This window comes from Staurois parvus, unplaced genomic scaffold, assembly GCF_062004578.1.
Source record: "Staurois parvus isolate SC_StPar_1 unplaced genomic scaffold, SC_StPar_1.0 ptg001902l, whole genome shotgun sequence".
Taxonomy (NCBI): domain Eukaryota; kingdom Metazoa; phylum Chordata; class Amphibia; order Anura; family Ranidae; genus Staurois; species Staurois parvus.
The window spans coordinates 6,333-32,838 of NW_028319698.1; the positions used below are offsets into that span (position 1 = coordinate 6,333).

Sequence of the window (26,506 nt, forward strand, 5' to 3'; positions counted from 1 at the left end):
ATTTGACTCAATTCAAATCCATTGTAAAATAATTGAATCTGGTCAAAAAAAATAAAATAAATTAAATTAAACAAATTTCATTACAAATGCAACAAAACAAATCTAGTAACCTAAAATAGAATTTGAAACTAATGAATGTTTTTGTTCTGCACGTCTAATCTGAGGTTATATAACATTTCTAATGACATACACACCTTGCGGCATTTATTTACTTCCAGATAAAAGAGCAAAAACTTACTTTCATTAAAATAGATCCTCAAAAAGTATGTTAAATATGAGATTATGAATGCAACAGCTGAAGCCATAGAAAAACCTATTCCTGGATTCCATCCTATAAAAGAAAAACACAACAGATATTATCTCAGTCCTGCATGTCTGGAGAACCCAACACTTCTATATATACTGACTGTACATTTATCATTGCAGGTGAAGCATTTATATTACTGGATTAGAATAGGTAGAATAGGAGGCTACTAGTGTTCAAGGTATCCGCTCACTAAACATACACTATACTGCCTGAAGTACAGGGACTGCCCTCCCAATCATTGGATACAGGTGTTCCAATCCCCTCCATATCATGTGATTCAGGTGTTCCCATCCCCTCCATATCATGTGATTCAGGTGTTCCAATCCCCTCCATATCATGTGATTCAGGTGTTCCAATCCCCTCCATGGACACAGGTGTATACAATCAAGCCCCTAGGCATGCAGACGGCTTCTACAAACATTGGTGAAAGAATGGGTCGCTCTCAGGAGCTCAGTGACTCCAAGCGTGGTCCCATGATAGGTGGTCACCTGGGCAATAAGTCCATCCGTGACATTTCCCGGCTACTAAATATTCCACGCTCAGCTGTTAGTGGGATTATAACAAAGTGGAAGCGACTAGGAACAACAGCAACTCAGCCACCAAGTGGTAGGCCACGTCACATGACAGGGCGGGGTCAGCGCATGCTGAAGCGCACAGTGCGCAGAAGTCGCCAACTGTCTGCAGAGTCAATAGCTAAAGACCTCCAAACTTGGTGTGGCCTTCAGATGAGCCCAACAACAGTGCGTAGAGAGCTTCATGGAATGGGTTTCCATGGCCGAGCAGCTGCATCCAAGCCTTCCATCACCAAGTGCAATGCAAAGCGTCGGATGCCGTGGAGTAAAGCACGCCGCCACTGGACTCTAGAGGAGTGGAGACGTATTCTCTGGAGTGAGCAATCATAATTCTCTGTCTGGCAATCCGATGGACGTGTCTGGGTTTGGTGGTTTCCAAGAGAACGGTACTTTCCTGACTGCATTATGCCAACTGTAAAGCTTGATATAAGTTTGGTGGAGGGGGGATTATGGTGTAGGGGTTGGGCTTGGCCCCCTAGTTCTAGTGAAGGGAACTCTTAAGGCGACATTGTGGACAATTTCATGCTCCCAACTTTGTGGGAAGAGTTTGGGGATGGCCCCTTCCTGTTCCAACATGACTGCCCACCAGTGCACAAAGCAAGGTTCATAAAGACATGGAGGAGCCAGTTTCGGGTGGAAGAACTTGACTGTCCTGCACAGAGTCCTGACCTCAACCCCATAGAACACCCCTATTTAAGCTGGGCTCATACCTTGCATTAGTGCCATTTTGTCTATTACATTTGAGCACCCGTGCATCCTGTGACCTGTGATTCCGTTGCCGATCTCACCTGTTATTGATCCTGCTTGAACTCTGCCTGCACTGACCCCTGGCCAGCCCTTTGTCTATTCTCCTGCCTGCCGTTTCTGCTTACTCTGCCTGTTAGTAGCCAACCCGGACCGCCTGACCTTGCCTTACTCTGCTCCTGCACCTGAACCAGCTTATCCTTGCCAGTATCCTGCTCCTGCACTTCTGCCAGTGTGCCATCCACCAGCTGCTCCGGCATTCCTGATGCTCGTCAACATCCATCCACAGAAGTCCTACCAGGCACTCATGCAACTCTGTGCTCCGGTGCTCCCTGTTACTCTGCCAGGGCCCCTGAGCCCGATCTGCAAGGGAAGCCTTCCTCTGCACTTCAGGTTCTACCACCAGGTACCTTACAGGTTGTTTCACATTGTAAATACAATTGCAGGGGTCCTGCATGATGTCATTGATCAAAACTGGCCATGACCATATTTGGTGAGTGACATCACCCAGCATCCACGTCGGTTTGTTGACATTTAGCAGGCTGCCATTGTGGTGGGGCAGCATTGTCATTGTGGTGGGTTGTCACTAGAGTTACTTTACAAGACGCACTTTAATACAACACACATGTGATGGGAATACTGGATATTGTTTTATCAATAAATGTTGTGTAAGGATAAAGCTCTATGTTTTGGTCATATCTTTTCGGTGGATATTTGATGGAGGAGGAGAGCACATCCGGTGAAGGTGTACAGACACGCTTATGGTTTGCAGTGTATATAACCACGGGGTGTTCCAAAATTTGGAATTTAAGCATCTGAGAAGATATACTATATTGCCCCGAATATTGGGCCGCCGGCCTTTCCATGCACATGACCTTTAATGGCCCCCCAGTCTTAGTCCGTAGGGTTCAATATTGAGTTGGCCCCGCCCTTTGCAGCTATAACAGCTTCAACTCTTCTGGGAAGGCCGTCCACAAGGTTTAGGAGGGTGTCTATGGGAAGGTTGGACCATTCTTCCAGAAGCACATTTGTCAGGTCAGGCACTGATGTCGGGGGAGGAGGCCTGGCTCGCAGTCTCCGCTCTAATTCATCCCAAAGGTGTTCTATGGGGTTGAGGTCAGGACTCTGTGCAGGCCAGTCAAGTTTCTCCACCCCAAACTCACTCATCTATGTCTTTATGGATCAGTGGCGGTGTGCTTTAAACCACTGCATCCAACGAAAAGAATAGACTAAAACAGAATAGAATAGAAAATAAAGGAAGAGTATAGACTAGAATAGAGTATAAAAGAATAAAAAAAGAATAGAATAGAATAGAAAAGAATAGATTATTTATTTCAGGTACTTATATAGCGCCATCAATTTACGCAGTTCTTTACATATATAAAGTATATTGTACATTAAACAAATAAGTAGTGTAGCACTCTTAACAAATAAAAAAGTGCCAAATATGCTAAATAAAATCCTAAAAATAAAATTAAATAAAAATAATCCTTCATATATAGTAATCAAACACAGATAAGATTAGTGCCAAGCTAAAAACTATTCCCCACTTGATGTAGTGAGTGCCTATTAGTAAATATCACAGTGCACACACACCTATAGCAAACACAAATAATAAAAAGGGTGTCACCCAGAGGAAGTCACGAGCAGACGGTGACGTAACGCGTAGGTTCGCGAGTCCATAGTTCCGGTGCGTGGTGACGCACTTCCGGCGTGCGACGCCATTTTACTACACCCAGGAAGTCCCATTCACATGCAGTGTACCCACACATCGGTGAGGAGGGAAGACTGCTCTGAAATGTGAGTGTTACTCTTAAACCTTTAATAAAAGAAAGTGGTTTGAAATACTGCACTTAGAGTTTCTTCTTGGCTCACTGGACTGGTGAGCTATTATTCTTCAGAAAAAATCTTGGCTGTCCAGGGGCAATAGGAGCCCCAATAAGGAGACCCAGTAAAGGAAGGAAGCTGCTGGCCATTATAAACCAAGGATCCAGGGAGATCCTGCAAGCCTGTTGGCCCTTTGGGGTCACTGGGAGGAGGTGAGGAGGCAATCTAGCCGTTATCAGGAGAAGAGTTTTTCTTTGACACAATCACGGATATATCACCATTTTACACTGCATGATTATATTGTTTTCACAAAAGGACATTGCTAAGAATTTGTTCCAACTGAGAGGACACTGTTTTACTTTGGCACTGTGTGAGCACTGTGTATTATACTTTATTATCCTTTATTGGATATAGCCCTTTTTATTATTTGTGTTTGCTATAGGTGTGTGTGCACTGTGATATTTACTAATAGGCACTCACTACATCAAGTGGGGAATAGTTTTTAGCTTGGCACTAATCTTATCTGTGTTTGATTACTATATATGAAGGATTATTTTTATTTAATTTTATTTTTAGGATTTTATTTAGCATATTTGGCACTTTTTTATTTGTTAAGAGCACTACACTACTTATTTGTTTATCACTAACACTGTTTTGGTATCAGTTTTTGAGTGTTGGCAGCTTTAGACTAGGTTGCACACTTCCATTCTCATAGCGCAGGAGGAACTCTGACCATTTGTCTATACTGTACATTCACATCAGTCCCTAACCCTCAAGGGGTGTACAATCTAAGGCCCCTAACTCACATTCATACATACACATACTAGGGACAATTTAGACAGGAGCCAATTAACCTACCAGCATGTGTTTGGAGTGTGGGAGGAAACCAGAGTACCTGGAGGAAACCCACGCAGGCACAGGGAGAAAATGAAAACTCCAGGCAGGTGGTGCTGTGGTTGGGATTTGAACCGGCAACCCTAGTACTACCAGGCAGAAGTGCTAACCACTTAGCCACTGTGCCGCCCATATAGCCATCTTCTGAAATTCAAATTTGAAAGAATAGAATAGAAAAGAAGTTGATAGAATAGAATATAGCTGTCTTCCAAATTTCAAAAAGAATATAATATCATAAAATAGATTAGAAAAGAATAGAACAACAAAAAAATAAAATAGAAAATAAAAGAATAGAATAGAAAAATAAAATACAGTAGAATAGAAAAAATATAGTATTCTTCTGAAATTTGAATTGTGACTAGAATAGAATCAGCTATTCTTCACATAGAATTTGGATCGATTAAATATTTTTGATAATGAATTTTATTCCAATTTGAATTCCAGTTCGAATCCATTGGAAAAATTTAAATCTGGTCAAAAGTGAATAAATTAAACAAATTTTGTTATTAATGAAATTAGTAACTTAACGATTTGATCCGAAATTAAACAAAACTAATGATTTTGTTCTGCACATGTCTAGACTTCAGTGGGAGTGCCTGAATAAATATTTTTTTAACATAAATAACCTTCTCCTCCTCCTAGTAACTAGCTTTCCATTGGCTAAAATAAAATTGCCCAAGCCCGAATACATCTGAAAAAAAAGAAATGCAGAAAAAAAACTTTCCAAAATTGCCTGTAAACGCTTTTCCTGGGGAGTGAATGCAGCCCAAGTATTTGGTGTTTCGGACACATCATGCTGAGAAATCTCTGGATCTAATCTGAAAGATCTGGGATTTGTGGAAGGCAGTCGGAGCCGAATTCTGCTGATATCCTATTCTAAGGCTACTTACTTGGCATGGTAAAGCTGAGAGTCATTTCCTCCTCCAGGGATCTGTGGCTGACAATACAGAATAATACATCTCCGGGTTCAGCGTCAGTAGACAGCTCCACAATCAGCACACTGGTCACATTGAATGTCCCATCGCTGTTCCCCAAAGGTGTTGTGAAACAAACGTCCTTGTCCCAAGGTGAGTTGCTGCTGTTACTTTTACTGGATTTAACCCATCGGATCTTCACAGTTTCTGGGTAAAAATTGCTGACTTCACAACGGACAGATCCCGTGATTCCATCTTCAATCTGTTGATCATGGCTCAGCGCTGTCTGCGGCTTAACTGTACAAGAAAAGACACAATTATTCATTATTTCTATACTAAAGGCTAATTTCACTTAAAGTGTCACTAAACCCCCAACAGTACAATCCATCTTTATATGCAGTAAAGCGTGCTTGTTATACTCACTGTGGAACCTAAGGGGTTAATTTTATAAGTTATTGTTAATGTTTTGAATTTTATCAGTAGGACAATGGGAAGCCAGTGGAGGGATTGGCAGAGAGGGGTGGAGGACACTGAGTGGAGGCCAGTGGAGGGATTGGCAGAGAGGGGTGGAGGACACTGAGTGGAGGCCAGTGGAGGGATTGGCAGAGAGGGATGGAGGACACTGAGTGGAGGCCAGTGGAGGGATTGGCAGAGGGAGGTGACAGATACAGAACGGTTAGTAAGGTGGATGAGTCTGGCAGTAGCATTCATGATAGTTTGAAGAGGGGATAGCCTGCGATGAGGTCGGCCAATGAGGAGGGAGTTACAATAGTCAAGTAGAGAGATAACAAGGGAGTGAATAAGTTGCTTAGTAGTATCCGAGGTTAAGAACGGCTGTATCTTGGAGATGTTGCGGAGGTGAAGTCTACAAGATTTGGACAGCGAGTTTGAGGAAGTGCAGTGACATCCATGCCAATATGTCGCTTACTAGCTTAGTAATGCGAGAAGAGACTGAATATTGGCTGTTTGTGTGTTCACCAAACACATGAACATATGGGGTGTTCGGTGGGATGTTCATGCCCCACAAAGCAAAGCACTCTGGCGGCGCATTGTGACTGGCCAAAGCATTGCTCCTGACCACAGGTCAGCTGCAATGCTTTGGCCAATTACAGCTCTAGTTCACAGGAAGAACCATGATTGGCCAAAGTCTTGGTGACTTTGGCCAATCATGGCTCAGGGGCCACGCCCCACACTATATAACGCTGCTTATTCAGCAGCCTTGCGTAGTGTGTTATAGGAGCAGCAGCCTTGTGCAGTGTTATAAGAACAAAAAAAAATAATAAAACAGTTTATAGCGCACCCAAGCACCAAAAATCCCATCCTACACAGAAAAATAAAGTGATATAAATCCACCTAAAAAATCCTCATCATGTCCAAAAGGCCACGAAGGAGAGGCAGGTGCTCACAGGCAGCTAAGAGAGGGCAAGTAGCCTCTGTGTCCACAGTGAAAAGTGGTGGTCGTGGACATGGTGTATCCTCTGCAGGCAGGGCACGCTTGTCCTTTTTTTCCGATGCTGGCCATATTTATTATTGAGCCACAACAATGCAGAAGAGGTGGTGGAGTGGATAACTAATCCATCCTCATCCTCCTCATCCTCTGTCACCCAGGATCATACTATTTTGTCTTCCACCGCAGTTGCCAAAGCGGCCTATTCCACAGGCTCCTTGTCCACCACAGCCGCTCCTTTCGTAGCCCCACCATCATGCATGGAGGAGTCACCAGAATTATTTGATCGTAGTGTCAGTTACATGTTGCTGGAGGATGCTCAGCAATTTGAATGCTCCCATGTTGGTTCCCAGGTTGAGGAAAGGATTGACATGAGCCTAGAGAGAGGGGGTGCCAGTGAGGGAAAATAAATTGGCAGTCATGTTCCCCCAGTTGCACCAACTGCCAAGTTGGCTCCAGTGACGAGGAGGAAGGGGATGTTGAGTTCACTGACTACACTTGGGTGCCTGAGAGAACAGAGGAGGAAAGTGAGGAGGAGGCAGAATTCCAATGAGGCAGGATGTCCTCCAGGGGCAGGAGTAAGGGCAGCCAACCGATGACATCACACAACAGTGCTCCACAGGTGCAGGGTGCTGCTGACTCACGGCAGACTTCCAAAAGTTCTCTGGTGTGGTCTTCCTTCAACACATGTGCAGCAGACTGTCTGAAGCAGATCAAACGTGGCCAAAACACCAGGCACTTGGGCACCACATGCTTGATAAGACATATGACGAGCTGCCATGCAGCCCGTTAGCAACAGCACCTGAAAGACCCAAATCCGAAAAAAGTGCAGACTTCTTCTTGCTCCTCATCTGGGATCTCTACCTCTACTGTATAATGTCAGGTCTTCTCAACAGCCTCCACTGAGAGGAGTGATGGTACAGTAGTGAGTGCCACAGGTCCTGGCACCCCATCTAATGGCAGTACACCACCTATTGATTTCCGCAGGCAAATTTCGCTACCCCAGTTGCTGAACCATAAAAAAAAAAATACTGTCCCACCCATCCACATGCTCTGTGTCTAAATGCTAGCCTGGCCAAATTGCTAGCGTTACAACTGCTGCCTTTCCATCTGGTGGACTCTGCCCCCTTCCATGAATTTGCAGAATGTGCTGTACCACAGTGGCAGGTGTGGAAAAGACAATTCTTTTCATGTAAGTCCATTCCTGCTCTGTACCATCATTTGGAAGACAATCTTTTGGCCTCATTGGACAGGGCGGTCAGCAGCAAGGTCCATATTACTGCTGCCACGTGGTCCAGCAGGCACGGTCAGGGACATTACATATCCTCTACGGCGCACTGGGTAACTCTGCTTGTAGCTGGGAAGGATGTAGGACAGGGTTCAGTCCTGGAGCTTGTTCTGCCACCACGCCTCCAAAAACCTAGTGGTGATTCTGCCACGTCTGTTTGCTCCACCCCCTCCTCTTCCTCTGCCTCTATGGCCTCTTCTGCTGAATTGTCATCTGAACCAGCAGTGCCCTGTAAGCGTTCAAGGGGCTACGCAAGTAGTCAGGCTAAAAGGTGATTCAGCTTGTCTGTCTAGGGAACAGGAGCCACACCGGGCCAGAGATTTTGTCAGCTCTGCAGGGGCAGGCTCAGAGATGGTTGACTCCATGGCAGCTTGAGCCAGGAATGGTTGTATGTGACAATGGCACCAACCTTCTCTCCACCCTCAGGCAGGGACACTTGACACATAGTTCATGCTTGGCACATGTCCTGAATTTGGTGGTGTAGCGTTTCTTGAACAGGTATCCAGGCTGTCAAGATCTTCTGAGGCAGGCCAGAAAAGTCTGAGGCCATTTCCGTCATACACGGCCAGTGTTTGGCTGGCCAAAATTCAACGGGAATTTAACCTGCCCACCAACCAACTCATTTGTAACATGCCCACTCGATGGAACTCAACTTTGGCAATGCTGCAGCGGCTGCACCCGTAGCAGAGGGCCATCAATGAGCACCTGTGTGAATATGGCAGAAGGACAGGCTCAGGGGAACTTGGATTCTTTTTGCCACACCAGTAGCTGCTGATAAAGGATGCATGCACTGTCCTGTCACCATTTGAGGAGGCCACAAGGATGGTGAGCTGCGACACTGCATGTATCAGTGACACTATCCCTCTATTCTTCCTGCTGGAGCACACACTGCATAGAATCATGGATAGGTCACTTGAGGCAGAACAGAGGGAGGAAGAGGAGGATTTCCTGTCCTCTCAAGGCCCCCTGTATGCAGAAACAATTCCTGTGGGGCCACAGAACACACAGCAGGAGGAGTAGGAGGAAGATGAGGAGGAGGATTGCAGCAGCATGAAATTAGAGGATCCACATACAGCAGTCTTCAAGGGGCGGTTTTCAGTCTCCAGAAACCCAGACAGGAGTAGTACGTTGTTGAGAGGAGGTAGTTCCTGACAATGTCATCCTCAGTACCGGGAGGACTCAGAATTTCCTGCCTCCTCAAACTTGCGCTGCATAGGCTCCCTGATCTGCAAAGCCTGCGTAAGGACCCGAGGATTCGTGTTATCAAAGAGAGGGATTAATACTGTTTGGCAAACCTTCTTGATTCACATTACAAGAGCTTATCCAGTCTTCACAGAGGGAGCAGAGGATGAAACATCTTGAGGACCCCTTAAAAAAATTTGCTTAGCACCTTTCCAGACAATGGGAGGTTACCAATTCCTGGACAACGTGTTTCTGAGGCTTTGTTCTGTCAAAGGAAGAGCTGTGGAGAAGGCGGCCGGCTGACCGATGCCTTTAACCACATGCCGCCCAGCCACTGTAGAAATACGGTGGCAGGGCGGCAAAGCTGGCCAAAACCACATTTTAAAACGTGTGTTTGCAAAACAGGTAGCGCCACCGCCCTACCTGTCCTGCCGATCACGGCCGTGGATGTCAGTCGCCAGGTCACAGCCAGTCGTTACCGGCTGTGTCCCGCTGATTAGTGGCAATCACTGACAGAGAGCAGGGCTGCAGTAGCTCTGCTCTCTGTCAGTTCCCTGTCAGCTCCTGACATGCTGAGCCGGAGAGAAGAGTTTATCTCTCCCGATCAGCGTGTCTCCCCCCGTGCAGTACACATCCCCACACCCTAGTAAAACACTCCCCTCACACAGTTAACCCTTTCAGTAAATAAAAAAGTTAACCCCTTCCTCCCCAGTGCCATTAGTACAGTGTCAGTGTTTTTTTTTTTCACTGATCACTGTATTGGTGTCACTGGGGATGTCAGTGACCCCAAATCAGTTCTCCCCCAGTGTCAGAATGTCTGCCGTAGTCCTGCAGTCCCGCCATAAGTCGCTGATAACCGCCATAAGTCACTGACTGCCGCCATAAGTCGCTGATCGCCGCCATAAGTCACTGACCGCCGCCATAAGTCGCTGATCGCCGCCATAAGTCACTGACCGCCGCCATAAGTCGCTGATCGCCGCCATTATTAGTATAAAAAAAATTAAAAATCCCCGTATCTTTCCCGCCGTTTGTAAACGCTATAACTTTCACGTAAACCAATTAATTTACATTAATGGGGTTTTTTTTAGCAAAGACATGTCGCAGAATGCATTTTGCCCAAAATTTATGACAAAATTTGATTTTTAAATTTTTTTTACTGGACATGTTTTATAGCAAAAAGTCCAAAATATAGTTTTTTTTTTCTCAAAATTGTCAGCATTTTTTTTTTCTAGCGCAAAAAATAAAAAACGCACAGGTGATCAAATACCACTGAAAGAAAGCTCTATTTGTGTGAAACAAACAACATAAATTTGATTTATGTACCATATTGCATGACCGCGCAATTGTCCGTTAAACTAGCACAGCGCTGTATTGCAAAAAAATGGCGTAAATTGCAGTGTCTATACCATAGTTTGTAGACGCTATAACTTCCACACAAAGCAATCAATATACACTTATTGGGATTTTTTTTTACCAAAAACATGGAGCAGAATACATTTCGTCACAAATTGGCAACTCATAAAGCACATGATGAAATTGCTATATTAAAAAGTTAATTATAAGTTCGCTGTTAATATGGTTACTTAAACTTTCAATTGCCAATTAGTGTTATTAGAATATCATAAAAAGTCCTTGGCTGAATATTCAGAAAACTGTATTAGTAACAATGCCTTTATAAAAACGCCTCGGCCACATTGCTATAAAGTCAATCATAGTGCTTATGAGGACTGTCGGAAAAAATGCTGATTGCTCAATGCTATCAAAAATCAGAGAATGATAAATAATAACAATGCACTATATGTCCCCATTGAACCGACTTCAGTACAATAAAATAAATGTAAATTAAAATTGAAATACCCCAAATATATATATAAAAAATAAAAATGAAGTAAAATTTATGGTGACCTGCAATATATGTACATCTTTATACATTTCTGTATGTAATAATGCTGTTTATGCATAATGATTTTAAGCTATGTATAGAACTTTAGATTTAACCATAGTGACTTCTGATCACTAAAGAGTGATCAAGAGTTTCTGCATATAAGGATACATGTCACAAATGGGCATTATGAGACACCATATGGGACATTTTGTAACCAATAATGATGTATCTAATTGTAGAATCAATGAATTATAATTTCCCCTAGGTTAATGGGACATTATATAAATCTAGAGTATATCCTCAATCGTTTATTTACTGTCCCTGCACCTGTGCAAGTGCAGTGATTGTGTATCCACTCTATGAGACCACATAAACATGGCGGTTCTATTCGCGCATGCTCACTGCTGTACCGACCCACGGTAAAATGGCGTCGGTCCGTCGTGCTCATTCGCGCATGCGCACTTATGCATTTCTCCCCCGGGAATATGGCGCCGATCCACATTGATCGGCGTTTTCTTCACTTCTTCTGAGGATACCTCCTGGGACTACAGTATGTAAGAAAAGAAGGTAGGCTTCTGTTCTCTTCACTAACTTACTCGTGAACAGTATGTTCCACCGCGGTTGGGCATGCGGTGGATACATACATGATTTTGGCCACAAGAAAATGGCGCCTGGATGCCCGCGCATGCGCTGTAAGCGGGACTTCGGAAAAATGGCACCTAATTATCTTGAATACAGGCACACAACACATTATATATATAGCTCCTGTGACGTCCGGCAGCTATGGCTCTTATTCCTTCTGATGATGTACGTGTGATACGAAACGCGCGTCAAGGAGGAGCCCCTGCTAGCCGTGACGTCAAGCCGCCGGATCAAGGAGGTCCGGCGGCCACTTTTCTATACCAGCTGGTCAGTGTGTATTTTATGACATCCTTTGTGCACAAGGATTGATTTTACTTCTTACTCATGTTAAGTGTTTCTTGCTCTAATATTCAATAAATCCGTTGTAAATTTGATTTAAATACTACACTATGGGTATTCCTTTTTGCTCCACATCGAGCATTTAATCCCTCAGGACCACCAGGTGACTATCCCAAGGCCCAGAGTAATATTCAGCTGATCCTGTTTGGAGCCTGGTCTACCATAAGGAACCCCCAGATGTGTTACATTCCATCACGGAATCACCTGTTCAGAGCTTCCTTCCATCTACAGCCGGAGTGATCCTTGGTGTATGAGATATAAACGCACAATTTAATTGTGCTTCCGGTGAGTGCGCAATTCATTCATTTTTTCTGCACAACGCCGGACTATATGCATCATAAGGATCTTATCAAGATACATCTATTTGTGCTTTTTTGATTACTAGACTATTATTGGACTATATTGTGCATCCATATTGTGCGTTTTTGTTGTGAAGTGAAGCCGTGTGGAGTACACGTCATTACTTCTTTTTTCACCTCTTGGGAAGGTCACATACAATATATGTGGCCTACACCAGTTGACATTAGATTAAGGGATATTGCACCACTTCAAATACTGGTGCAGTCATATATCATCTAGCGCTGCACTATTTATTTTATATTGTCTATTTGAAGGTTCATGGTTTTTCCTTTTTAGTGTATCAGCTGCTGTGTCGGTTAGCGCTCACTGAATCCCTCATTACTATAGTGAATGCAGGGTCCGGGGAGAGCAGATATAGTGAATGCGGGGTCCGGGGAGAGCAGATATAGTGAATGCGGGGTCCGGGGAGAGCAGATATAGTGAATGCGGGGTCCGGGGAGAGCAGATATAGTGAATTCGGGGTCCGGGGAGAGCGGATATAGTGAATGCGGGGTCCGGGGAGAGCAGATATAGTGAATGCAGGGTCCAGGGAGAGCGGATATAGTGAATGCGGGGTCCGGGGAGAGCGGATATAGTGAATGCAGGGTCCGGGGAGAGCGGATATAGTGAATGCAGGGTCCGGGGAGAGCGGATATAGTGAATGCGGGGTCCGGGGAGAGCGGATATAGTGAATGCGGGGTCCGGGGAGAGCGGATATAGTGAATGCAGGGTCCTGGGAGAGCGGATAGAGTGAACGCGGGGTCCGGGGAGAGCGGATAGAGTGAATGCGGGGTCCTGGGAGAGCGGATATAGTGAATGCGGGGTCCGGGGAGAGCGGATATAGTGAATGCGGGGTCCGGGGAGAGCGGATATAGTGAATGCGGGGTCCGGGGAGAGCGGATATAGTGAATGCGGGGTCCGGGGAGAGCGGATACAGTGAATGCGGGGTCCGGGGAGAGCGGATATAGTGAATGCAGGGTCCGGGGAGAGCGGATATAGTGAATGCGGGGTCCGGGCACAGCGGATACAGTGAATGCGGGGTCCGGGCAGAGCGGATACAGTGAATGTGGGGTCCGGGGAGAGCGGAGATAATTTTGATTCGAAACAAAACAAATCACATGTGCCTATAGTAGATGTGGAGCCTTTTCATGGTCAGAGGATGTCTGTGTTCCTTTTGAGGTCTTGGCTGGATTATATGGCTGCTCGGGTTGCAGTCTGGACTCTTCATCCCCACATACTATATAGTAGTGAGGGAGTCCAGATTTTTTTTTTACAATTTTACACCTGGTGAAGACAGCTCGTTGTGAATGGCCCATGCACTATTGGGATGATTTACTAAAGGCAAACAGACTGTGCACTTTGCAAGAGCAGTTGCTCCAGAGCTTAATAAATGAGCAAAAGCTCTCCTGACTTCCATTGTCCAATCATGTGCAAGCAAAAGTGCATTTTTCCTTGCACATGATTGGGTATTTGCAAAGTGAATCTTTATCTCATTTACAAAGCTCTGGAGTAACTGCACTTGTAGTGTGCAACTACACCTTGTATGGTGCACAGCCTATTTGCCTTTAGTAAGTCATCCCCCATGTGTGAGTATAATTATTTTCCTTTCATTATCAATAAATGGATTATCGGCACTGTCTAGTGCACCTAATGTTTCTCTTTTCTTGCGGATCTCACTGTGTACCTGATACTCGCAGAGTAGATGTAGCGGAGTCAGAATCCGGAGTGAAGATAACAAAGCAGCGATAGTTCCCTTCATCTGTGATCTGAATGTTGGGTATGGAAAGACTGGCGTTGCCTTGTTGGAGGTCTTTGTCATACATGTGAGATCCGATCCTCGATGGCATATGGCGGGAACTACGAAAACCATAAACTTCACGTTCAGCTCCATTTTGTAATCTGAGAGTCCAGACAACTGCTAGTTTCTCTAGATTCAGCGGTATTGGGACACCAGACAGCAGACAAGGGATGGTGACATCTTCTCCTCTAAGGGCTTCAGTAGGGACATCTTTCCCAGTAACTCTCAACCATCGAACCTGAAAATCACCTAAAAATTAGAACAAAAAAGAGTGATGACAATTGTACAGGATCACTTGTGACAGAGGAAACTAAACTACTAACGTAATCCAGAAAAACACTGCAACGGCACCAAAACCACTTATGGACCACCCGCCTGCAATGTACTGTGGACAGGCGGGCCGAGCAGGCAAAGCGACATACTAGTCTGTCATTGCTTGCTTTTGGGTTTAGGGCGCATGCATGAGAACCCACCACTGACACCTACTGTGATTGTACACAGCGGGAGTCTGTTAGTAAGTCCGACTGGTTCCACGATACGATTCAGGATTGGGACCTGCTGATCAGCTGTGTCCAATCACAGTCCAGCAAACAAACAAGAGATACCTGTGCTCAAATCCCAACAGCTAGTGCATGCATTTATCCATCAGGTGCTAAAGGGGTGCAGCCCAGAGCTCTTTGTTGATGAACAATCTGTACACAGAGACAGATCTGTGTTTCTTATTCCTGCAAAGCAGGGATGCGAAACAAAGATCTGTTAGTAAAAGCAGCACATAATACACACATTACACATTGTTGGGCACATATTTATTCCCTTGATCACCTCTAAATGTTAACCCCTTCCCAATTTTGGTATTTATTGTATCGCAAAAAATAAAAAACCCAGTAGTGGTCAAATACCACCAAAAGAAAGTGCTATGTGTGTGAAAATATTATATAAATTTCATTTGGTAACAGCGTTGCATGACCGTGAAATTACCAGTTAGAATAGCGTAGTGGCGAATAGCAAGAAATGCCCTGGACATGAAGGGGGTAAAACCTTCCAGAGATCAAGTGGTTAAACCGGGATCCAGCAAGGTGCTTTGACAATGGAATCAGTAATGATAACCCTCCAGTCAGAGGCATCCCTTGGGTTGGTGTCACCCAGTGCGGTACCATGTGGTGTCACCCCTCCAGAGAGGAAGGAATGTTGCCGGGGTAGCAGTAAAATGAGTATCCCCTGAAGCAACTGCACATGTGCCGGTTTCAGGCTGAAGAAGCCTATCTCCGACTAGCACAGAGCTGCCACAGTTACCCTCTTACAGGCTGCAAAACGCTGAAGCTGATCCCGCGGATCACTATGGGTTGCAAGATCAGTTAACCTCATATAGGTTCATATCTTCATGGGATTCTCATTTTACTGCTACACCGGGGGCAGCTGTCACTGCTGGCATCCTGCACCCCCTGTGATGGTGTCACCCGGTGCGGCCCGCACCCCCCGCACCCCCTAGGGATGCCACTGCCTCCAGTATGCTTCAACCTGAGGTTCTACCCTCCTATAAACCCTCTGAATCCAAGATGTGGTGCAGATGCAGACAATCAGTTGGCGTTTTCTTTCATATATTCTGGCTATGACCCGTGATTCAACCTGAGAGAAGGTAGAAGATTTACAGTGTCAAATCTAGGGAGGGTTACTCCACTTGGACCGTGTCCTCAACCCTCTTGGCCTCCTTTTCACAGATATACCCAAAACCTCTAAAAAATTGACCACCCATATTCTAACAGCAGGTTTGAGACCTATCCCTCTCCACTGGAGGAAACTGTTGTCCTGTCTCAGACAGACCTACTGGATACGGTTATGGAAATTAGGAGGATAGACCATCTGATGGCTAACATTTGGGATAGACTGGAGATATCCTCTCAGATATGGGCACTTTGGGATCAGCCATCTTTTAGAGCTTTCTTTTGGTGGTATTTAATCACCACTGGGGTGTTTTTATTTTCTGCTATATAAACAAAATAATACTTAAAATTTTGAAAACAAAAATCCATTTTTCTTAATTTATGTTATAAAATTTTGCAAGCAAAACATCTTTCCTCTTAAATTTAAACCAAAATGTATTCTGTTACAGCTCTTTGGTAAAGATACCCCAAATCAGTGTTTATTATTTAGTCTGTACCAAAGTTACAGAATCTACAAACTATTAGATATACAGTATATTTGAAAACTGATCTATCCTGCTTTACTGACGTCGGGTTTCAAATCTTGAGACCCTAAAATGTCAGGACTGAACAAATACCCCCCAAATGCCAGGACAGTACAAATCCCCCCAAATGTCAGGATAGTACAAATACCCCCCCCCCCCCCCCAAATGTCAAGACAGTACAAATCCCCCCCAAATGTCAGGAGAGTACAAATCCCCCCCCCAAATGTCAAGACAGTACAGATACCCCCCAAATGTCAGGATAGTACAAATACCCCCAAATGTCAGGACGGTACAAATACCCCCAAAATGTCAGGACAGTACAAATACCCCCCAAATGTCAGGACAGATACCCCCAAATGTCAGGACAAGACAAATACTTCCCCCCCAAATGACCCCTTTTTTGGAAACTAGACAGTCTTAGGTATTTAATCATGTGATTGCTATGATTGGCCATAACGCTCACATGATACCCCGGCTCACAGCAGCTGGGTATTGAGCTCTGTGATCCACTGTGTCCATCGGATGGCAGACAAGTTCCTACTTACCATTTGAAGGGAAAATCCTGACATCCTGGGTCACATTTAGAGATGAGCGAATCGAAGTATCCGAAGTGGAATTCGAGTCGAATATCGGAAAAATTTCGATTCGTGCCGAATCCGAAAAACAGCCTAATTCGGACGCGCGAATCGAAATTTTTCCGAAAATGGCGGCTGACATGTGCGGCGACGGAGCGGGGATGTCGGGGAAGGCGCGCAGACAAGGCGCGCTGCCCCATAATGCATTCCTCAACGACATGTGATCGCATCAGCCAATCAGCAGCCAGCCAGCCAGCACTGTGTAATGGTCGAGGTATATATAGCGGCCATTTTGGAATTCTTCATTTGCCTGCAGTCATTGAACAGAGGCAGACCGCTCTGTACTAGGGACAGGGACAGAGTTAGGGCCACAGAAACGAGAATTGGGGACAGAGAGAAGTTACTTAGGGACAGAGAACCATTACTCAGGGACACAGACTTGTTAATGAGGGCCACAGAATCGTTATTTAGGGACAAAGAAACGCTAGTTAGGGCCACAGAATTCATACTCAGGGACAGACAGAATTTTCACTCAGTGCCAGAGAATTGTTACTTAGGGCCACAGAAACGTTATTAGGGCCACAGAATTTTTACTCAGGGACAGACAGAATTGTTACTGAGTGCCAGAGAATTGTTACTCAGGGCCACAGAATTCATACTCAGGGACAGACAGAATTGTTACTCAGGGACAGACAGAATTGTTACTGAGTGCCAGAGAATTGTTACTCAGGGACAGACAGAATTGTTACTGAGTGCCAGAGAATTGTTACTCAGGGCCACAGAATTCATACTCAGGGACAGACAGAATTGTTACTCAGGGACAGACAGAATTGTTACTGAGTGCCAGAGAATTGTTACTCAGGGACAGACAGAATTGTTACTGAGTGCCAGATAATTGTTACTCAGGGACAGACAGAATTGTTACTGAGTGCCAGAGAATTGTTACTCGCACAGACACAAAATTGTTACTCGCACAGACACAGAATTGTTGCACAGACACAGAATTGTTACTCGCACAGACACAGAATTCTTACTCAGGGCCACAGAATTCATACTCAGGGACAGACAGAATTGTTACTCAGGGACAGACAGAATTGTTACTGAGTGCCAGAGAATTGTTACTCAGGGACAGACAGAATTGTTACTGAGTGCCAGAGAATTGTTACTCAGGGACAGACAGAATTGTTACTGAGTGCCAGAGAATTGTTACTCAGGGACAGACAGAATTGTTACTGAGTGCCAGAGAATTGTTACTCGCACAGACACTAAATTGTTACTCGCACAGACACAGAATTGTTGCACAGACACAGAATTGTTACTCGCACAGACACAGAATTCTTACTCAGGGCCACAGAATTCATACTCAGGGACAGACAGAATTGTTACTCAGGGACAGACAGAATTGTTACTGAGTGCCAGAGAATTGTTACTCAGGGACAGACAGAATTGTTACTGAGTGCCAGAGAATTGTTACTCAGGGACAGACAGAATTGTTACTGAGTGCCAGAGAATTGTTACTCAGGGACAGACAGAATTGTTACTGAGTGCCAGAGAATTGTTACTCGCACAGACACAAAATTGTTACTCGCACAGACACAGAATTGTTGCACAGACACAGAATTGTTACTCGCACAGACACAGAATTCTTACTCAGGGCCACAGAATTCATACTCAGGGACAGACAGAATTGTTACTCAGGGACAGACAGAATTGTTACTGAGTGCCAGAGAATTGTTACTCAGGGACAGACAGAATTGTTACTGAGTGCCAGAGAATTGTTACTCGCACAGACACAAAATTGTTACTTGCACAGACACAGAATTGTTACTCGCACAGACACAGAATTGTTACTCAGGGCCACAGAATTCATACTCAGGGACAGACAGAATTGTTACTGAGTGCCAGAGAATTGTTACTCAGGGACAGACAGAATTGTTACTGAGTGCCAGAGAATTGTTACTCAGGGACAGACAGAATTGTTACTGAGTGCCAGAGAATTGTTACTCAGGGACAGACAGAATTGTTACTGAGTGCCAGAGAATTGTTACTCGCACAGACACAAAATTGTTACTCGCACAGACACAGAATTGTTACTCGCACAGACACAGAATTGTTACTCGCACAGACACAGAATTGTTACTCAGGGCCACAGAATTCATACTCAGGGACAGACAGAATTGTTACTGAGTGCCAGAGAATTGTTACTCAGGGACAGACAGAATTGTTACTGAGTGCCAGAGAATTGTTACTCAGGGCCACAGAATTCATACTCAGGGACAGACAGAATTGTTACTCAGGGACAGACAGAATTGTTACTGAGTGCCAGAGAATTGTTACTCAGGGACAGACAGAATTGTTACTGAGTGCCAGATAATTGTTACTCAGGGACAGACAGAATTGTTACTGAGTGCCAGAGAATTGTTACTCGCACAGACACAAAATTGTTACTCGCACAGACACAGAATTGTTGCACAGACACAGAATTGTTACTCGCACAGACACAGAATTCTTACTCAGGGCCACAGAATTCATACTCAGGGACAGACAGAATTGTTACTCAGGGACAGACAGAATTGTTACTGAGTGCCAGAGAATTGTTACTCAGGGACAGACAGAATTGTTACTGAGTGCCAGAGAATTGTTACTCAGGGACAGACAGAATTGTTACTGAGTGCCAGAGAATTGTTACTCAGGGACAGACAGAATTGTTACTGAGTGCCAGAGAATTGTTACTCGCACAGACACAAAATTGTTACTCGCACAGACACAGAATTGTTGCACAGACACAGAATTGTTACTCGCACAGACACAGAAATCTTACTCAGGGCCACAGAATTCATACTCAGGGACAGACAGAATTGTTACTCAGGGACAGACAGAATTGTTACTGAGTGCCAGAGAATTGTTACTCAGGGACAGACAGAATTGTTACTGAGTGCCAGAGAATTGTTACTCGCACAGACACAAAATTGTTACTTGCACAGACACAGAATTGTTACTCGCACAGACACAGAATTGTTACTCAGGGCCACAGAATTCATACTCAGGGACAGACAGAATTGTTACTGAGTGCCAGAGAATTGTTACTCAGGGACAGACAGAATTGTTACTGAGTGCCAGAGAATTGTTACTCAGGGACAGACAGAATTGTTACTGAGTGCCAGAGAATTGTTACTCAGGGACAGACAGAATTGTTACTGAGTGCCAGAGAATTGTTACTCGCACAGACACAAAATTGTTACTCGCACAGACACAGAATTGTTACTCGCACAGACACAGAATTGTTACTCGCACAGACACAGAATTGTTACTCAGGGCCACAGAATTCATACTCAGGGACAGACAGAATTGTTACTGAGTGCCAGAGAATTGTTACTCAGGGACAGACAGAATTGTTACTGAGTGCCAGAGAATTGTTACTCAGGGACAGACAGAATTGTTACTGAGTGCCAGAGAATTGTTACTCGCACAGACACAAAATTGTTACTCGCACAGACACAGAATTGTTGCACAGACACAGAATTGTTACTCGCACAGACACAGAATTCTTACTCAGGGCCACAGAATTCATACTCAGGGACAGACAGAATTGTTACTCAGGGACAGACAGAATTGTTACTGAGTGCCAGAGAATTGTTACTCAGGGACAGACAGAATTGTTACTGAGTGCCAGAGAATTGTTACTCGCACAGACACAAAATTGTTACTCGCACAGACACAGAATTGTTACTCGCACAGACACAGAATTGTTACTCGCACAGACACAGAATTGTTACTCAGGGCCACAGAATTCATACTCAGGGACAGACAGAATTGTTACTGAGTGCCAGAGAATTGTTACTCAGGGACAGACAGAATTGTTACTGAGTGCCAGAGAATTGTTACTCAGGGACAGACAGAATTGTTACTGAGTGCCAGAGAATTGTTACTCGCACAGACACAAAATTGTTACTCGCACAGACACAGAATTGTTACTCGCACAGACACAGAATTGTTACTGAAGGCCACAGAACTGTTACTTAGGGCCACAGAATTGTTACTCGCACAGACACAGAATTGTTACTCAGGGACACAGAATTGTTACTCAGGGACACCTAATCGTTGAATTAAATAGTATGTCAGACAACATGCAGAGGAGTGGCAGAGGAGGCAATGTTTTAGGAGCGAGCAGACGTGGCAGCAGAGGAAGGGGTCGAGGCAGCAGTATTCGCAGCCAGAGGCCAGTGCTCCCGGTGTCATCCAGCGGTCGTGTCTCCACCGACAACCCTGCCGTCATTGATTGGTTGGCTCGGTCGTCTTCCTCTTCCCAGGTCACCTCTGACACCTACAGCCAATGGTCGGTGGGTACGTCAGACACAACCGTTAGTTGGCATGGCCCGGGAGCAAGCCCACTGAAATCACGTGTCCTCTACCTGCCCCTGTCCTTTGCTGTTCCCTCACCAAGCGAAGTATCGCATGCTGTGGGCTCAGCCCCACTGTACAGTGAGGAAGAGCTAACAGAGGGCGGTCAGGAACGGGGGGAGACATCGGCCTTTTCAGCAGCCAAGCGAACAAGTACTGGCGAGGAGAGTGGCTCGGTAGCCGGTCTAGAGACAGGTCTGTCTCCTGACCCAGACGCAGCCGAGGGGGCTAGTAGTGAGGCGGAGACCGTACTTGATGATGAGGAGGTTGATCGCACTTGGCTGCCTCGTCGTCATCAGGCAATTTCTTCCGCATCATCAGGAGAAGAGGGTGCCAGCTTGGCAGCGAGCGAAACAGTCGGTGGGTTGCCCAGGAGGCAGCAGGGTCGCATCAGTGTCAGTGGAGCCAAACGTCCACGGAGTAGAGCACCAGCTCCACTGCAGCCTACCACCACGGCCAGTAGTGGTGCCGGTGCGCACGGAGGAAGTAGCAGTCAGCCAGTGAAGAGTAGCGGGGGCAAAGTTTCCTACTCGGTGGTGTGGCAATTTTTCGTCAAGCCGCCCGAGGAAGTAAACGTAGCCGTATGTCGACTATGTGGCCAGAAATGCAAGCGTGGCCAGGGGGCCCATGTTGGGACTACAGCGTTGCGTCAGCATATGCAGCGTCACCATTCGGTGGCCTGGGAAAACCGTGATAAAGATACGGCGGTTCTGCCTGCCCCAGCCCCCGCTCCATCACCCGCTCCGTTACTTGCTCCGTCACCCGACGTCGTCAATCGCCCTCTATCAGCCAGTCAAGGCTCCAACACCTCTGCTGAGGGGAGTTGTCGCTCATTGGCATCTTCCGCTCGTTCAGATGCTCCTTCTCCTGCTACTCCTCTTCTCGGATTCCGTCAACAGTCTTTCTTGGAATCCGTATCCAAGAGACAACAGTTTGCGAGCACGCACCCGACGGTGCAAAAGCTGAACGTCCTCCTGTCCAAGTTGCTGGTGCTGCAGTCCCTCCCTTTCCAACTGGTGGACTCAGCACCTTTCCGAGAAATGATGGCTTGTGCCGCGCCGCGGTGGAGAGTGCCAAGCCGTCATTTCTTTGCCCAAAAGGCAGTGCCAGCCCTGCATTCACATGTAGAAGAGATGGTGGGCCAGTCTTTGAGCATGTCGGTCTCTGCCAAAGTGCACGGCAGCGCCGACGTGTGGAGCTGTAACTACGGTCAGGGACAGTACATGTCATTTACGGCCCACTGGGTGAACGTGGTGCCGGCACAGCCGCACCAGCAACTTGGACAGGTCACGACGCTTTTGCCTCCACGTTTGCACGTCCTTGGTCCAGCAAGCATGTCCGCCTCTACCACCTCTTTTTCCGCCGTGTCCTCAGCCGCCACCCCCGTGCCAAGTCCCATTACCCGACCGGCATATCACATGTGCAGGGCGCAACGGTGTCAAGCTGTGCTGCACCTGGTATGCCTTGGCGAACGTAGTCACACAGGGGAGGAACTGCTGAGTGTAATGAACAGAGAAATCGACAGATGGCTGTCTCCGCGCAAACTAAAAATCGGAACCATGTTGACCGACAACGGAAAGAACATGGTGTCTGCTCTGCGTCAAGGAAGGTTGTGCCATGCGCCATGCATGGCTCACGTGTTCAATCTGGTTGTCAAGCGGTTCCTAAAATCCACCATCCCACTGCAAGACATCCTTAAAATGTCACGTAAACTGTGCATGCATTTCAGCCATTCCTACACCGCAAAGAACACCCTCATTGAGCTGCAGCGGCAGAACGGAATTCCACAGCATCGCCTGATCTGCGACGTTGCAACAAGGTGGAATTCAACCCTACACATGTTAGACCGCCTTTACGAGCAGCGAAAGGCCATCACCGATTTCCTGATGTTACAAGCGGATAAAGGTACTCCCCTGTGTAACTTAGATGTCAGCCATTGGCAGCTCATGCGTGACACCTGCCGCTTGCTCAGGCCCTTTGAGGAGGCCACGCTATTCGTGAGTCGGCAGGACTATGGGATGAACGACGTCATTCCTCTGTTGCACGTCCTGGAACAAATGCTGTTAACAATGGCTGGTCAGGGTGCGGTAGACGTGGCGCACAGATGTCAACGCCACATGACCCCTGTGGGGGCAGGACAGGAAGAAGAGGAGGAGGTAGAGGAGGACATTTGTGCTCAGGAATTATTGAGTGAAATGGGTGGTTTTTCCACTCAGCGGACAGGAGTGGAGGAGCAGGAGCATCTGGTAGAGGAGGAGGAGGAGGAGACAGAGGACCCAGACGCACCGTGGCAGTATGCTGTGGAGATGGAGGCAGGGAGTCCCTCGCATTCCTTGGCACAAATGGCCCATAGCATGCTCGGTTGCTTGCGTAGCGACAGCCGAATAATAACCATCAGACAGAGGGATGACTTTTGGCTGTCCACCTTGTTGGACCCTCGCTACCGGTCCAAAATGGTGGCCTTTTTCACACCTGCTGAGAGGGAGGCCAAAATTACGTACTATAAAAACCACCTATGTAGTCAGTTGGTCTCTGCCTTTGTGCGCCAACGTCCATCCTCAGACACTGTGGGCCCTGTGCGCTCGCGTTCCGCTGGCATGGCAGCAGGGGAGGGGTGGGGTGGTAGGAGCAGTGGCAGCTCCACCAGCAGCGGCTGCCTCAGTCTGCAGTCGATGATGAGTAGCTTTCTTCACCAGCGCAGTGAGGAAACTACTAACCAGCCGCAGCAGCAGCAGCAGCATCAGGTGGACCTGGAGCAGGAGCTCAAACAACAGGCTTGGGCCTACTTGGACAGCACCCTGCCAACCGAGGTAGACAATCCCCTTGACTACTGGGCAACGAAACTTGACCTTTGGCCCCAACTAGCTGAATTTGCCCTTGAAAGGCTGTCATGCCCGGCCAGTAGCGTGGCATCGGAGCGCGTGTTTAGTGCGGCAGGAGGTATTGTAACTCCGCGGAGGACACGACTGTCCACCCAAAGTGTGGAGAGACTCACGTTTGTGAAAATGAATCAGGCGTGGATTAGTCTGGATTTCAAACCACCAGTTCCTGACACAACTGACTAAATCCGCCATGAATCATGCCTCAAACATGTGGCACTTTCAGGTCTCCTCACACTGCTGGTGTGTTGAATTTTTTGACATAGGGTGCTGGCAGATTACGGGCCTCCTATAGCTGCTGCCAGGCCCCTAATCTGCCATAGGCCCCTATATACCGCCTCCTCATGCTGCTGCTAGGTCCAGAGTCTCTCATGGGTCCCTGTACGGCCTCCCATTGCTGCTGTCTCCATCGCCACACTCTGCCATGTGCCACTTTCAGGTCTCCTCACACTGCTGGTGTGTTTAATTTTTTGACATAGGGTGCTGGCAGATTACGGGCCTCCCATAGCTGCTGCCAGGCCCCTAATCTGCCATAGGCCCCTATATACCGCCTCCTCATGCTGCTGCTAGGTCCAGAGTCTCTCATGGGTCCCTGTACGGCCTCCCATTGCTGCTGTCTCCATCACCACACTCTGCTGCCATGTGCCACTTTCAGGTCTCTTCACACTGCTGGTGTGTTTAATTTTTTGACATAGGGTGCTGCAAGATAACGGGCCTCACATAGCTGCTGCCAGGCCCCTAATCTGCCATGGGCCCCTATATACCGCCTCCTCATGCTGCTGCCAAGTCCAGAGTCTCTCATGGGTCCCTGTACGGCCTCCCATTGCTGCTGTCTCCATCGCCACACTCTGCTGCCATGTGCCACTTTCAGGTCTCTTCACACTGCTGGTGTGTTTAATTTTTTGACATAGGGTGCAGGCAGATTACGGGCCTCACATAGCTGCTGCCAGGCCCCTAATCAGCCATGGGCCCCTATATACCGCCTCCTCATGCTGCTGCCAAGTCCAGAGTCTCTCATGGGTCCCTGTACGGCCTCCCATTGCTGCTGTCTCCATCGCCACACTCTGCTGCCATGTGCCACTTTCAGGTCTCTTCACACTGCTGGTGTGTTAAATTTTTTTAAAATAGGGTGCTGCAAGATAACGGGCCTCACATAGCTGCTGCCAGGCCCCTAATCTGCCATGGGCCCCTATATACCGCCTCCTCATGCTGCTGCCAAGTCCAGAGTCTCTCATGGGTCCCTGTACGGCCTCCCATTGCTGCTGTCTCCATCACCACACTCTGCTGCCATGTGCCACTTTCAGGTCTCTTCACACTGCTGGTGTGTTAAATTTTTTTAAAATAGGGTGCTGCAAGATAACGGGCCTCACATAGCTGCTGCCAGGCCCCTAATCTGCCATAGGCCCCTATATACCGCCTCCTCATGCTGCTGCTAGGTCCAGAGTCTCTCATGGGTCCCTGTACGGCCTCCCATTGCTGCTGTCTCCATCGCCACACTCTGCTGCCATGTGCCACTTTCAGGTCTCTTCACACTGCTGGTGTGTTAAATTTTTTAAAAATAGGGTGCTGCAAGATAACGGGCCTCACATAGCTGCTGCCAGGCCCCTAATCTGCCATAGGCCCCTATATACCGCCTCCTCATGCTGCTGCTAGGTCCAGAGTCTCTCATGGGTCCCTGTACGGCCTCCCATTGCTGCTGTCTCCATCGCCACACTCTGCCATGTGCCACTTTCAGGTCTCCTCACACTGCTGGTGTGTTTAATTTTTTGACATAGGGTGCAGGCAGATTACGGGCCTCACATAGCTGCTGCCAGGCCCCTAATCAGCCATGGGCCCCTATATACCGCCTCCTCATGCTGCTGCCAAGTCCAGAGTCTCTCATGGGTCCCTGTACGGCCTCCCATTGCTGCTGTCTCCATCACCACACTCTGCTGCCATGTGCCACTTTCAGGTCTCTTCACACTGCTGGTGTGTTTAATTTTTTGACATAGGGTGCAGGCAGATTACGGGCCTCCCATAGCTGCTGCCAGGCCCCTAATCTGCCATAGGCCCCTATATACCGCCTCCTCATGCTGCTGCTAGGTCCAGAGTCTCTCATGGGTCCCTGTACGGCCTCCCATTGCTGCTGTCTCCATCGCCACACTCTGCTGCCATGTGCCACTTTCAGGTCTCTTCACACTGCTGGTGTGTTAAATTTTTTGACATAGGGTGCAGGCAGATTACGGGCCTCACATAGCTGCTGCCAGGCCCCTAATCTGCCATGGGCCCCTATATACCGCCTCCTCATG

At 46.9% G+C, this 26,506-nt stretch overlaps 1 protein-coding gene across 1 annotated transcript in view; it reads right to left on the reverse strand.

Moving 5' to 3' along the window:
* Positions 1 to 238: 238 nt before the first annotated feature.
* LOC149433842 (natural cytotoxicity triggering receptor 3 ligand 1-like) overlaps positions 239 to 26,506 on the reverse strand; it is a gene marked incomplete at its 3' end in the record, with an annotated part of 50,230 nt that continues 23,962 nt past the window's right edge. The window contains exons 3-5 of the mRNA XM_089664372.1: positions 14,065 to 14,427; positions 5,235 to 5,555; positions 239 to 331 (exon numbers count right to left, since the gene is read on the reverse strand). Of these exons, the coding sequence (XP_089520498.1) occupies positions 239 to 331; positions 5,235 to 5,555; positions 14,065 to 14,427 (777 nt within the window). The remainder of the gene's footprint in view (positions 332 to 5,234; positions 5,556 to 14,064; positions 14,428 to 26,506) is intronic.